Genomic DNA, 12,897 nt, shown 5'->3' with positions numbered 1-12,897 from the left:
TGATTCCAGCCAAGCCTGGAATCCTAAATCAGCTGCTACTTCTAGCTGCCAGAGCGCAGTGTAGTCAAGGGCTCACCTGTACTCCAGAGGCTAGGGGAGGCAATCTGCTGATCTGTGCTCCCAGCTTCCAGGGCACATTGGAACCCTTGATTCCACTATGCTCCTGGGGTTGGGAGCAGGGAAGCTGACTAGCTCACTGGCTTCCTAATTTCTGGTGCAGGGGCACAGGCAATATGGGACGATGGGGATCTGATGCATAATGCCACAGTTGCACCTGTCATGCATGTATAGCATGGCAGGAAGTACAATTGTTGGGATTGAACATCAGACCTCATGATGCCTTTAGCTGAAGCTCTGCCAGAGGCCTAAGTAGTGTATTACTAGCTTGGTCCCCACACAGAGGGTAAAACACTGTGTTTTAATCATTTCTAGCTTTCCATAAGCAAGTAAATGAAAATGGGTTGTATCCAAAGGCATGCTGAGCAGAGTGAAATGGTTAGAGTTCAGAAACTATTGATTGGCAAGCTATACCTTTTTTTTTTTCTTCTTCTCTCTTAAATCTATTGTGGGAGGTCCTCTGCTGGCTGTTTTTGGATGCTTCTACTTGAAATACAACATCTCCTGTCTTTTGAACCAAATCTGGTTGTGCAGTCCCTCACTTGCACCAGATGAAAGAGCATGCAGCAAGAAAGCCTGCTCTTTGGGACAGAGAAGCTTCAGCCAAAGACATTCTAGGCTAACCCCCCCTCCCTTTTAGTTTAAAATGTTTTCTCAGGAATAGGAGTTTCCTGCCTTATTTAATCCTTTCTTTTAATAGGAATATCCTACATATACAATCCTTGGCCAAAGTCAGTACCAGCCATGTTACCCAAGTTCTGGCTATGGGGTTCTAACGCCAGCAGACAGCAGCACGGAGAGTACCACACTAGCAACAACCACGTACCCGACTGAAAAACCAAAAGCCATCGTGCCTACGCGGACAGTGCAGAGACATTCATCTGGTAACTGCTGCACCCTTAGCAGGGCAGATAGCAAAACACTTTTTATATGCAAGTTGGTAGGGAAATGCCATTCAGAAATGTAATGAGGAGCAACTTTATGCACTGTTCTATGCAATGTATGTTCTTTCCATCTTCAGGGAAGAAGGCTTGCTATTTTGTTTTCCCTCTGCACCTGGATATGGATTTAAAACCTGCTGTACAAATGATACTTCTGTTACAGACCCTTCAATACAATATGCAGGGTTATGGGGAAAGATGTCATCTTGTAGTGAGAAGCTTAACTAACAAAATGTTCTCTTCTCTGGCCATTGCTATTTAAAGTAAGAATTAAAGATCTTTTGAAACATCTCCAGTAAGAGTTGCAGGTAATTCTGGTGTCATGACCAACTTTCTCTCTTAGTAACACGTTCAGAAGTCTGCATGGGCTATTGCTACTGCGTCATTACTGTTAGTATATTACTCTTGAAATACCTGAGAGAAAAATTCTCCCCCCAGCATTCCTTATGTAATTTTCCTTGTCTTCCTCCCTTTATTATATTAAATCGCAGTGATGAAAGCTGCTGTATGTCTTTCATATGAAAATTAATCTGTATATACATAGTAAAATTATCCCATTAAAGTATCCCCAGGTCTTTCTTAGGTGCATAGGATTTTTAGTTAGTGGCACAAAAGATTAAGGAATAAGAACCAATGCAAAGGATTTCACTAACTGTTTTAAACAAAAAAGTCTTTTCCTCTTGGTTGGCTGGCCTTTCCTGCTGATGTCATGCTATGCATCAACTTACCATGATGTATGAAGGGCATGTTGCCAGCAAAAAAAGCATGTATCCTCTTAACAGAACAGAGCAAAGAACTCTTACTCCTAAGACTCATAGAAGGACTAAGGTAGCTAATGACTTCTGTGTTGAAGTGCATCTGAAGGAGAAGTGCTAAGAAGGCTTTTAAGTGAAGTTTCTACTGTGTGCTGCAGTCTGGCTAATCTCCTTAGCAAAACTTGAGAAAATTGCGGAGCTCAGTTGTTGCTTGAAAGCTCTGATTTCAGAGTTGGTTTAGGGCTCCCTTTCAATTCTTAAAATATTTTAAAGAGAGAAATGTATTACCTGATACTACTTCCTACCAATTTAAATTAGCTGTCTGTTTAGTAGTGATCTGTTGACCTTTTTAAGAGGATATTTAAAATTCCCTGTTGAGTCTTTGGCTGCTGGCAGATATTATTCCAGTTGCATCATGATGATTACATACTTTTTTTTCACACAGTCCAAACATTGTGCAGTATGCATGGCTTCACATGCAAAGGACGGGCTGTCTAGAGGTGAAATGTGCTGCCTTAAGCTGCTGTTACCATCCAGTTGCGGGAGCTCTCTGAGCACAACACTGATCAGGAACACAACTGTAGGAGTACCAGGATTAGCACTAAGCAATGTGTGCAGGGGAGGAAGAGGAGGAGGTGGTGGAGAAGAGTACAGTCCCAGGGGCATGAGGCAAAGCTCACAGAGGGATTCCCTCATCCTCCCCAACCCCACCTTTCATGTGAAGGGAGGGGGGGATGCCCAGCTTTCAGGGAGGGGACTTCCCCAGCACACACTACTCCATGGGGAGGGAGGAAGAGAGTCACAATAATTTCTTTGCATGTGTAACATGTCAAAATGTATTGCACAGTTAACACAATTGTGTCAGAAATATACCATTTGCCAGGGCCTTTGTGTAATACATATTGAGCTGAAAGGAGTACAAGTTGCATAGTATTGCATGGTAGGTTCTGATGGACCAGGAAACAAGAAGTTTTCCAATTAGGCCAGGCTATCTGGGGAAAACCAGATCCGAATCTTCCATGAGGTCCTGTTCCCAGGGCTAAGGGTGTTTTAGGAACCCTCTTAAAATTTTCAGAGTTAATATTTTTGTAAATTAAATTTAAAATGAAAGAGGCAAATAAGAGGTACCTGGAGGAGTTGCCCCTGTAATTCTCTTAACCTGCATCATTCATCTTGGAATGTGCCTGCTGCTGAATTGTCAAAGATGAAGCTGGGGTGACAGGTATGCATTGAGATGGCTGTGTAAAGAAACTTTGCTTTCATTCTAACGAGTGGTACAATTTCTACTAAAGTAAAGTAACATCTTCTTTTTCCTGAACATATGACCAAGTGCTGTAAGGAGGAAAGGTACATCAGAAATGGGTATTTACTTTGTACAATGAGGAGTTGAGAACAGTGTTGCACATGTATGTTTGTGCGCATGCGTATATGCATGTATATGTGTTTCTTCTAGGAGATCTGTCCACAAGTCCATCTTTGTCAAGAGCAACAGCAAGTAAGGAGTTAGATGAGCAGACTAAGAAAAACATACCTGGGAAGAACAGGGGCAAAAGGAAAGCAGACACCTCCTCTTCACAGGACAGTGAATTGGAAGTAAGTGAACTTGTCTGGTTTTTCTGTACAGTAGCTTAGAAGAACAGAAAGACACTGCATCTCCTCTCACATTCTGGTAGCAGAAGAGAGATTGGGATGCTTGGGTAAAAACAAAGAAGAAAGCTGGAATCCCAGAAATACAGCTGTTCCTATTAAGCACTCAGAAAGCTAAGACATAGAGGCTGCTTTGCAGATGTTTAAAAAATATGGTGCTTTACTTTATACTCCATATGCTCTTGTGCGGACCCAGTGTATGCCCAGAAATTAGTTGGACCTGGCTTGTCTAGAGTCTGTATAGATTGGGTGTTTTAGTGGGGCTTTTTGGTGCTTTTATCTAATAGCTGATTGACTCAGATTTAGATGAAAATGCCAAAAAGCCCTGCTGAAGCGCCTGATCTATACAGATGCTGCAGAGCCAGGTTGAAGTAATGCACTGCTTCTTTTGCAGGGCCCCCCGCTTTTTTTTTTTTTAAACGTCTGCCATATGTAGCTTGCTAAAGGGTAGGCTGTTCTTATAGAGCACATTGTCCCTAGCAACGAAGTAGTTGCAAGAGCAGGATTGTTTTCCTATTTATTGTAGCCTGGCAATCGGGATGTCTCAAGATTTAATTTTCTTTTCTTTTATAATTCCTTCCCCAGCGAGTGTTTCTGTGGGACTTGGATGAGACCATCATAATTTTCCATTCACTTCTCACGGGGTCATATGCCCAGAAATATGGAAAGGTAATATTGCTCTGCTGCTTTTTTGGAAGTAAAATGCAATAAGTTATCAATATGTAAACATTAATTCCAGGTGAAGAAAGTAGAAAATGCATGCTTCTACCTGGATCATAGTTTATTTGGCTATTCCTCCCCCCCTCCCCCCTCCCGGGGGGGTAAGTTATTTAAAAAAAAAAAGACAATACTATTTTATTAAATGCACATAGCGCAAGGATATGGAGGTTACCAGAATTTTCATTCAGAGTACAGACCTTGTGAACTGATGTTTTTTCTGAATTGCAAATGCAATCATTAATGAAAATCAAGATCACATACTATACAATACCAGCTCTTTTACACTGAGAGCATACTATGACTTCTATTTGTAGATTTAAATTTGTCAAATATTTTGAAGTACTGGTATTTAAATTTAAAAACGTAATTCTTTGTTCTTTTTGAGTTTGCTAATAATTACAGATACAATATAAAAATAGGGACTGTATACAAGCTTTGCCTTTTAACACAAGAGACAAGAATTCTCGTGGGTGACGCATCTTATTGAACTGACTGCGTGGTTGGGACCAACTTGCATGATAGACATAGGCAAATTTCCAAGTTGTACATTACCGTTCCTTGGGCAGAGTTAAGTAGCAGACAGCAAAACACTTGTTTAAAACTCCACATGTAAATAAAAATAGGGTATAAGAGAAATTATCAAGTTGCCTTTTAATAATGTTTGTTTATTTTTGACAGCCTTAGGAATTCCAGCAATTAACAAAGAACACTCTTTATCACTCAGATGAATTAGTGACTGTCTACCATATCTTGCAAATAAGTATTTTTGCTTCTCTGAAATACTCTGAAAAATAACACACAATTTCTCTCTTCTACTACTGGGCATATATCTCTCCAAACTGTACTGCACTAGAGTTTTAATTACTGTTTTGATGCTTTAGCAGTTTTTTGCTTTTTCTTCAGTTTCTTACAATATTACAAGCAGAAGCAGGGTAGGGTGGCACCTTAGTTGCAGGCTAGAGATGAACTGATTCAGAGTGCCACCTTGCCATTTCTTCCATGTGACTTCAGGCCAACTACATCTCTTTTTACAATATTTCAGGGATTTTGCAGACCACGCTATAGAATATTATAATAAAATACTGTTACAACAAATCCTAGGCTTTGCATGCAGTGGGAACCCTGGAAAACTTCAGTGGCAACAAGTTTACCACAGCTAATATTTAAGATAAAACAAAGGGAAAACTACCCATTTCACTCTTCTTTTTCAGGATCCAACTTTAGTGATTGGCTCAGGTCTGACAATGGAAGAGATGATTTTTGAAGTGGCTGATACACACTTATTTTTCAATGACTTAGAGGTATGTGGCATTTGTCTTGTAAGAAAGCTTAACACCAAAACCTTCCTGTTAAGAGCTGTGCCATTTACCTCCACTGATAAATATGATTGAGAACCAAAAAGTTTTAGAAATTCTACTAAAACTTTTACCAGAACTAAAGCTGTACAAGAACAAAGCAAAATCATACAAAATAAGCATGCTTAGCTAATCTGCTTGTGGCAGCTGGTGTTATGAGTCTAGAAAAACCAGGATTCTGAATTCCTCAAACAATTTTATTTGCTTGTATTTAGATAACCACATAAATAATAAAATTAGTATTTGAGTATTTATAGTACTTTGCTTCCATACATGAAAAAACACTTTAAAAAGGAGGTCAGTATCATCATCCCCATTTTAACCTGGAGAAACTAAAACATGGGGAGGGAAGTGATTGATTTGTGGTCTCACACCCGGCCAGTGGCAAAGGAAAAAAAAAAAAAAAGGAATCCAGATGTCGGACTGTTGTAATTGTCTATAGTATGTAACAGTGGTCTTCAATCTTTTTTATGGTGAAGATCACGTTTTATAAGTAAAGGGCACCCTAGGATCTACCCCCCCTTCCCCCCAGCGTCCTGGACAAGCCGCCCAGGCTCTGACCCCACTTAGCCAGCCCAGCCCAGGCGGCAGGGGACATAACTCAGCTCAGTCGTGTACGTCCTACCACTCCCAATTGTGGAGCCTGTGACGGACTGAGATCAACTGTCAGAGGCTCCATGATCTACCAGTCGAATGAGATTGATTGGTTGGTGACCACTGGTATATAACATAAAATATATCTTACTTAAAGAAGTGTGGAAAGAAATAATAGTGAATGAAACAAAATCTGCTCACTTCACTCACTTTAAGTACTAATCTGCATTGTGCTGAAGTTTACAGTGCCATTTTCAAAGATGAATGTTAAATCTGCAAATGCTGGAAAAATATAATCAGGGAATTTCTCAGAATGGTTTTTAGGTTGTTTTGTTTTTTTTTGTCTCTAACAGGAGTGTGACCAGGTGCACATAGATGATGTTGCTTCTGATGACAATGGACAAGACCTAAGGTGGTGGTCTGCTGAGGAAGGGTGTGGAATTAATGACAGGCTTAAAGCTGCTCTGGTTGGGATGGTCTGGTGGGCAGCTTCACAGCTAAGCATTTCAGCATGACTCTGGCAGGATCCACTTCTGGGCTCTGTCATTGTTTGGGACCTTAAAGTGGGTAAAGTGGTCAGTAACTTTCCTTTTGAGTTATGAGAGCAGTTAAAGTTTTTGAGATGATGGATATCTTCTCATATTATTATAATTATTTCATTAAGCTTTGTTTATGTGTTCAATATAATACAACTTTTAGAAAAAACAATGGTCCCAGCCTCCTAAATCGTGCCCTCTGAAAGCTTTGCAGAGGCCTTGACCAGATCCCATGTTAATACAAGTAAATTGATGAATTGTCTTGGAAGATGAACAAAATCTGGTTCCAGATCTTTGTTGTCATTCTCATGTTTTATCACAAAGGTACAATCTCCTAATTCCAGTTTCATGCTTTTCCTGTCTTGGGACAGCATAAGAAGATAAGATGGAAATAGTCATTCTGTAAAGCAGGGGTCATCAAACTATGGGCCATGGATCAGATCTGGACCATGAAGTGCTTGCATCCAGCCCATGGTGGCATGGAGGATTGGCAGCATGCATTTTTGGTCTGGTGTGTTCTTCCTCTCTGCACTGTATTGTGCTGCCAATTCATCTGCAGCACCCCTGCCCCCTCTCCGTCTCTTATAGCACCCACCACTCACTGTCATGACTAGATTTGGCCCTCTCCATGCTATTGGGGATGGAGATCAGTAAAGCATGATAAAGGCAATGGCAGACAGTGGAGGCAGCACCAGGTGGCCTGGGTACAAAGGATGGAGGTAATGTGGAGAAGAGTGGGAGCCTGTCACTCTAGAAAGTTGCCAACCCCTGCTATAAAGTGATGAATGCAGTTATACCCTTGTTTGGTATCTATGTTGTTTAGTCCTTTGAACTTCACTGTTGACAATCATAATGTAATGCACATTGAAAGGCATAATTTAAATGGGCTTTCATTCAAAATTAACACCTGGGGAAGAAAGACTACATTATGAATGTGCAGATATCTATGAAAGCATCTTAGTGGAAAATTAAACCAAAAAACAAGGTTAGGTTTCATTTAAAAAGTTGGAGGATTTATAATATCATGCTGAGCCTTGAATACTGTATTCAGTTCTCATTATATGTGACCTGACAGTAGAAATAGTACAAGCATTTTAAAGGGGAAATAAAAAAACACATTAACAGATTAGTTTGACTGTGGTACAGTACCTGTAGACCTTTGGTTAACTACTTAATGAATCATAAATACACAGGGGAAAGAACTATTTATAGTAAATAGCACAAGTTCCAAAAACCAGGAGTATGGATTTATGACTCGTAGAATCATAGAAATTTAACTTTGGAAGGGATCTCAGGAGGTCATCTAGTCCAACCCCCTGCTCAAAAGAGGGCCATCCCCAACTAGATCATTCCAGCCAGGCTTTGTCAAGCCAAGCCTTCACAATCTCCAATGATGGAGATTCCACCGCCTCTCTAAGTCAGCCATTCCAGTGCTTCACGACTTCCCTAGTGAGAAAGTTCTTCCTAATATCCAACCTAATCCCTCCTTGCTGCAATTTAGGACCATTGCTCCTTGTTCATTTGCATCTGAGAACAGTCTGGCTCTATCCTCTTTCAAACCACCCTTCAGGAAATTAAAGGCTGCTAATAAATCCCCTCTCAGACTTCTGTTCTGCAGACTAAATAAACCCAATTTCCTCAGACTTTTCTCAGAAGTCATGTGCCCCAGCCCCTGAACCATTTTTGTTGTTCTCCACTGGACTCTCTCCAGCTTGTCCACGTCCTTTCTATTGTGGGGGGTCCAAAACTGGACACAGTACTCCAGATGTGGCCTCACCAGTGCAGAATAGAGTGGAATAATTGCTTCCCTCAAGCTGCTGGCAACAAGAACACGCTGCTGACTCATGGTTCTTATTGTCCACTTTAACCCTCAGGTCTTTTTCTGCATAGCAGCTGCTTAGCTAGTCCATCCACAGGCCATGGGATTCTTCCATCCTAAGTGCAGGACTTTGCACTTGTCCTTGTTGAACCTCATGGGATTTCTTTTGGCCCAATCTTCCAGGTTGTCTAGGTCACTGTAAATCCTAGCCCTACCCTCCACTCTGTCTACTAAACCCCCTAGCTTGGTGTCATCTGCTAACTTGCTGAGGGTACAATCCATCCCATTCTCCAGATCATTAATAAAGATATTAAACAAAACCAGCCCCATGAGCAACCCTGAGGCAGTCCACTTGATACTGGCTGCTGGCTAAACATTGAGCCGTTGATTACTACCCATTGAGCATGACAATCCATCCAGCTTTCTATCCATCTTACAGTGCATTTATCCAACCCACACTTCCTCAGCTTGTTGGCAAGAATTCCATGGGGGACCGTATCAAAAGCCTTGCTAAATTCAAGGTATTTTATGTCCACTGCTTTCCCCACATCCCCAGAGCCAATTATCTTATCAGAGAAGACAGTCAGGTTTGTCAGGCATGACTTGTCCGTGGTGAATCCATGGTGACTGTTCCTAATTCTCCTTCTCCAAGTGCTTAAATGGATTCTTTGAGGACCTACTGCATGACTTTTCCAGGGACTGAGGTGAGGCCAAATGGTCTGTAGCTCCCTGGATCCTCCTGCCCTTTCTTAAAGATGGGCACTATATTTGCCCGTGCATGCCAGTTTCTGGTTGTCTGGGAACCTCCCCTGATTGCCACAAGTTTTCAAAGACAATGGCCAGTGGCTCTACAGTTGCATCAGCCAACTCCCTCAGCACCCTCAGATGCATTGCATCTGGCCCCACATACTTTTACACATCCAGCTTTTTTAAATGGTCCCTAACCTGTTCTTTGACCACTGAGGGCTACTCACCTTCTCCCCAAACTGTGCTGCCCGGTGCAGTAGTCTAGGAGCAGACCTTGCATGTGAAGACTGAGTAAAAAAAGGCATCAAGTACTTCAGCCTTTTCTTCATCATCTGTTCGCTAGGTTGCTTCCCCCATTCAGTAAGGGACCCACACTTTCTCTGATCTTCCTTTTGTTGCTAACATACTTGTAGAAACCCTTCTTACTGCCCTTCATGTCCCTTGCTAGTTGTGCCTCCAATTGCACTTTGACCTTCCTGACTTCATCCCTGTATGCCCTAGTAATACTCTTATTTATACTCCTCCCAAGTTGTCTGTCCAAGCTTCCACTTACTGTAAGCTTCCTTTTTGTGTTTAAGCTCACAGAGGAGTTCTCTGTCAAGCCAATCTGGTTGCTTGCCACATTTGCTATTCCTCCTGTACTTTGGGGTGGTTTGTTCATGCGCCATCAGTAAGTTTTCTTTAAAATACAGCCAGCTCTCCTGGACTCCTTTTCCCCTCAAACTGCCCTCCTAGGGGATCCTGCCTATCAGTTCCATGAGGGAATCAAAGTCTGCTTTTCTGAAGTCCAGGGTCCTTACACTGCTGGTCTCCTTTATTCTTTTTGTTGGGATCCTGAACTCAGTCATCTCATGGTCACTGCTGCCCAACTTGCCATCCACTTCTGTATCCCCCACCAATTCTTTCCTGTTTGTGAGCAGTAGGTGAAGAAGAATATGGCCCCAAGCTGATCTCTCCAACACTTGCCCCATGAAGTTGTCTCCAATACTCTCCAAAAACTTCCTGGATTGCCTGTGCACTGCTGTATTGCCCTCCCAGCAGATGCAGTGACTGAAGTCCCCCATAAGAACCAGGGCCCGTGATCTGGAAATTTGTTAGTTGTCTGAAGAAAGTCTCATCTACTTCATCCTCCTGGTCACCACAACATCACCCTTGTTTCTCTCCCTTCTAAACTTAACAGAGAGACTCTTAACAGGCCTATCTCCAGTTTCATACTGGAACTCTGAGCAATCATACAGCTCTTTTACATACAGTGCAACTCCTCCTCTTCCTCTTCTCCCCTGCCTGTCCTTCCTGAACAGTTTGTGCCCATCCATGACAGTGCTTCAGTCACGTGAGCTATCCCACCAAGTCTCTGTTATGCCAAGCACATCATAGTGCCATGACTGTACAAGGACTTCCAATTCTTCCTACTACAGTAAGCCCCGGCTTAATGCTGTTTCACTTAGTGCTATTTTGCTATAATGCTAATTTTAAATTGATACCTGATTTCACTTAGCAAGTTTTGTTATAATGCTCACGGTCGCGATCTTGGGTCATTAAAAACCATTGCAGTCGCCATCTTGGGTCATCAAATACTATCGGTTTCACTTAATTCTTATTTCATTTAATGCTCAGTTTTTCAGGAACTGATTAAGAGCACTAAGTGGGGATTGCCTGTAGTTTCCCAGGCTCTGTGCGTTTGTGTATGGGCACCTGAGGTAACTAGTTGATTGCCCTGATTTCTCAGGAAGTATGAGAGCCCCTCCTGCTTGCTCTTCTTCCAGGTCTCCCACTTCCCCTCTTACCTTGGGGCTTTGTTCTCCATCCCGTGGTGAACCTAATTTAAAGCCCTCCTCACTAGGTTAATGAGCCTGTCTGCAGAGGCACTCTTCCCGCTCTTCTTCAGGTGGATCTCGTCTCTTCCTAGCAAGCCTTCTTGGAACAACATCCCATGGTCGAAGAAGCCGAATCCCTGCTAGCGACCGCCGGCACAGCTGTGCATTGATCTGCAGGATGCATCTGTTCCTGCCAGGGCCTTCCCCTCGACCGGAAGGATTGAGGAGAACACGATCTGTGTCCCTATCCGCTTCACTCTTGCACCCAGAGCTCTGTAGTCACTCTTGATCTGCTCAGGGTCACCCCGGCAGTATTATTGGTGCCCCCCTATCATGGGGTAGTAGTCAGAGGGCCGGACAAGTCTCGGTAATCCTTCTGTGACATCTTGGATCTGAGCCTCCAGGCCAGCAGCAGATCTCCTGGGACAACAGGTCAGGCCAGCAGGTGGAGCTCTATGCCCTCTGTAGAAGGGTGTCTATAACCACCGCCACCCATTGCTTCCTCTTCATGGAAGTGGTCTTGATCCTCCCCACCTTGGGGATTCCTGGCCTGGCCTCTTCCACCAATGGAATATGCTCCTCCTCCTCTGTTGCTTACCTTCCATATCTGATCTCCAAGCAACCCACTGCACATGGGGATGACAACTTCTTGCTTCCAGAAGATACAAGCTTCCACCTTCCTGGGACCACACATGCTCCAAGCCCTTCCTGTTCTAGCACCACCTCAGGCAGTGCTTCCTCCACAGTCCTAGAGGTTTTCTCCAGCATGGAATCGATGAAGTCCTCATGGTGGAGGATGCTTCAAAGCCTTGCTACCTTCTCTTGTAGCTTTCTTACCTTCTCCCTGAGGGATGTCACCAGAAGGCACCACTCACGCTGCAGGCACTCCCCCACCTGGCTGACACTGGAATCTACAAGCTTCAGTCTGCACAGCACAAAACCAGGACCTGGGTGGAAGCCTCAGTGGTGTGTGGTCCTGCCTGGACAAACACCTCACCAGTGGAAGCAGAGGAAGAGCTGGAAGGTAGCAGCGGCTCTGGTATTGCAAAATCCTGCAGTCTTGCCTCTGGGTCTTCTAATTTGCAGCCTCGCACTTCATGCTTCTCTTTCCAAGCAGGCCTTCCCTAGCAAACTCCTCAGTAGCTCCTGTGTAGCTGGCCTGTTTGCTGTTCCGCAGTAAAATGAACAATTTACTGTGGGGTAAAATGTGCAGGTTTACTGCATGTAAGCTGCTCTGTGGAATGTCCCTGTATGCCCATTCGTACTGTGTAGGAGGTAGAAGCTAAATTGCAGAAGCTTGCCCTCATATAAATCCTTCATTTACTTTGGGTGACTGCTGGCCTAATCCACCAGTTGATGGAAGAGAAACAGCACAGTAAATGTAAGTTATGAAAATGGGGAACTTGGATTAAAAGAAATGGACTGTGGGTGAATTGTTGGGTGACAGGCAGCAAGATCTTAGAGAGAATCATCAAACGTAGCTTGTGAGAACCTGCAGGAAGCTGCAGTTTTTGTGTACTACTTAATTCAGCGCCTCCCCCCCCAACGCACACAATGATTAGGGGTGTCTATAGGGCTAAATCAGACTGAGTCTTAGATATCCAGCTTCAGCATTATTAGGTTCTAAAAACATATTTGTTAGTTTAAACAACCTTATTAGGACTTTGTAGGTTAAAAAATAAATATCTCAAAACCCCAAACATCAGCATAAAAAACAAGTGTGTGTGTGTGTGTGTGTAAAGATTTCAGTAAAATAGTGTCATCTCCTGCCTTGCACTGGGAGATGGTGCTGGTAATGCTGCACATACTCCTGCTGCCCTTGCTCAACGAAAGTTTGAGAAATGAGTGT

At 43.0% G+C, this 12,897-nt stretch overlaps 1 protein-coding gene across 4 annotated transcripts in view; it reads left to right on the top strand.

Annotated features, from left to right (window-relative positions):
- Positions 1-12,897, top strand: part of EYA3 (EYA transcriptional coactivator and phosphatase 3) — a 118,660-nt gene that overhangs the window by 87,150 nt on the left and 18,613 nt on the right. For all 4 annotated transcript variants that reach the window (XM_090056749.1, XM_090056751.1, XM_090056750.1 and 1 more), the window contains 5 exons: positions 818-1,001; positions 3,267-3,406; positions 4,046-4,129; positions 5,392-5,481; positions 6,483-6,541. In XM_090056749.1, the coding sequence (XP_089912875.1) occupies positions 818-1,001; positions 3,267-3,406; positions 4,046-4,129; positions 5,392-5,481; positions 6,483-6,541 (557 nt within the window). The remainder of the gene's footprint in view (positions 1-817; positions 1,002-3,266; positions 3,407-4,045; positions 4,130-5,391; positions 5,482-6,482; positions 6,542-12,897) is intronic.

Source organism: Crocodylus siamensis, chromosome 7 (assembly GCF_052110815.1).
Source record: "Crocodylus siamensis isolate JL-2025a chromosome 7, ASM5211081v1, whole genome shotgun sequence".
Lineage (NCBI taxonomy): Eukaryota > Metazoa > Chordata > Crocodylia > Crocodylidae > Crocodylus > Crocodylus siamensis.
Note: the sequence above shows the minus strand (reverse complement) of the source record. Positions and strands in the feature narration are given on the sequence as shown.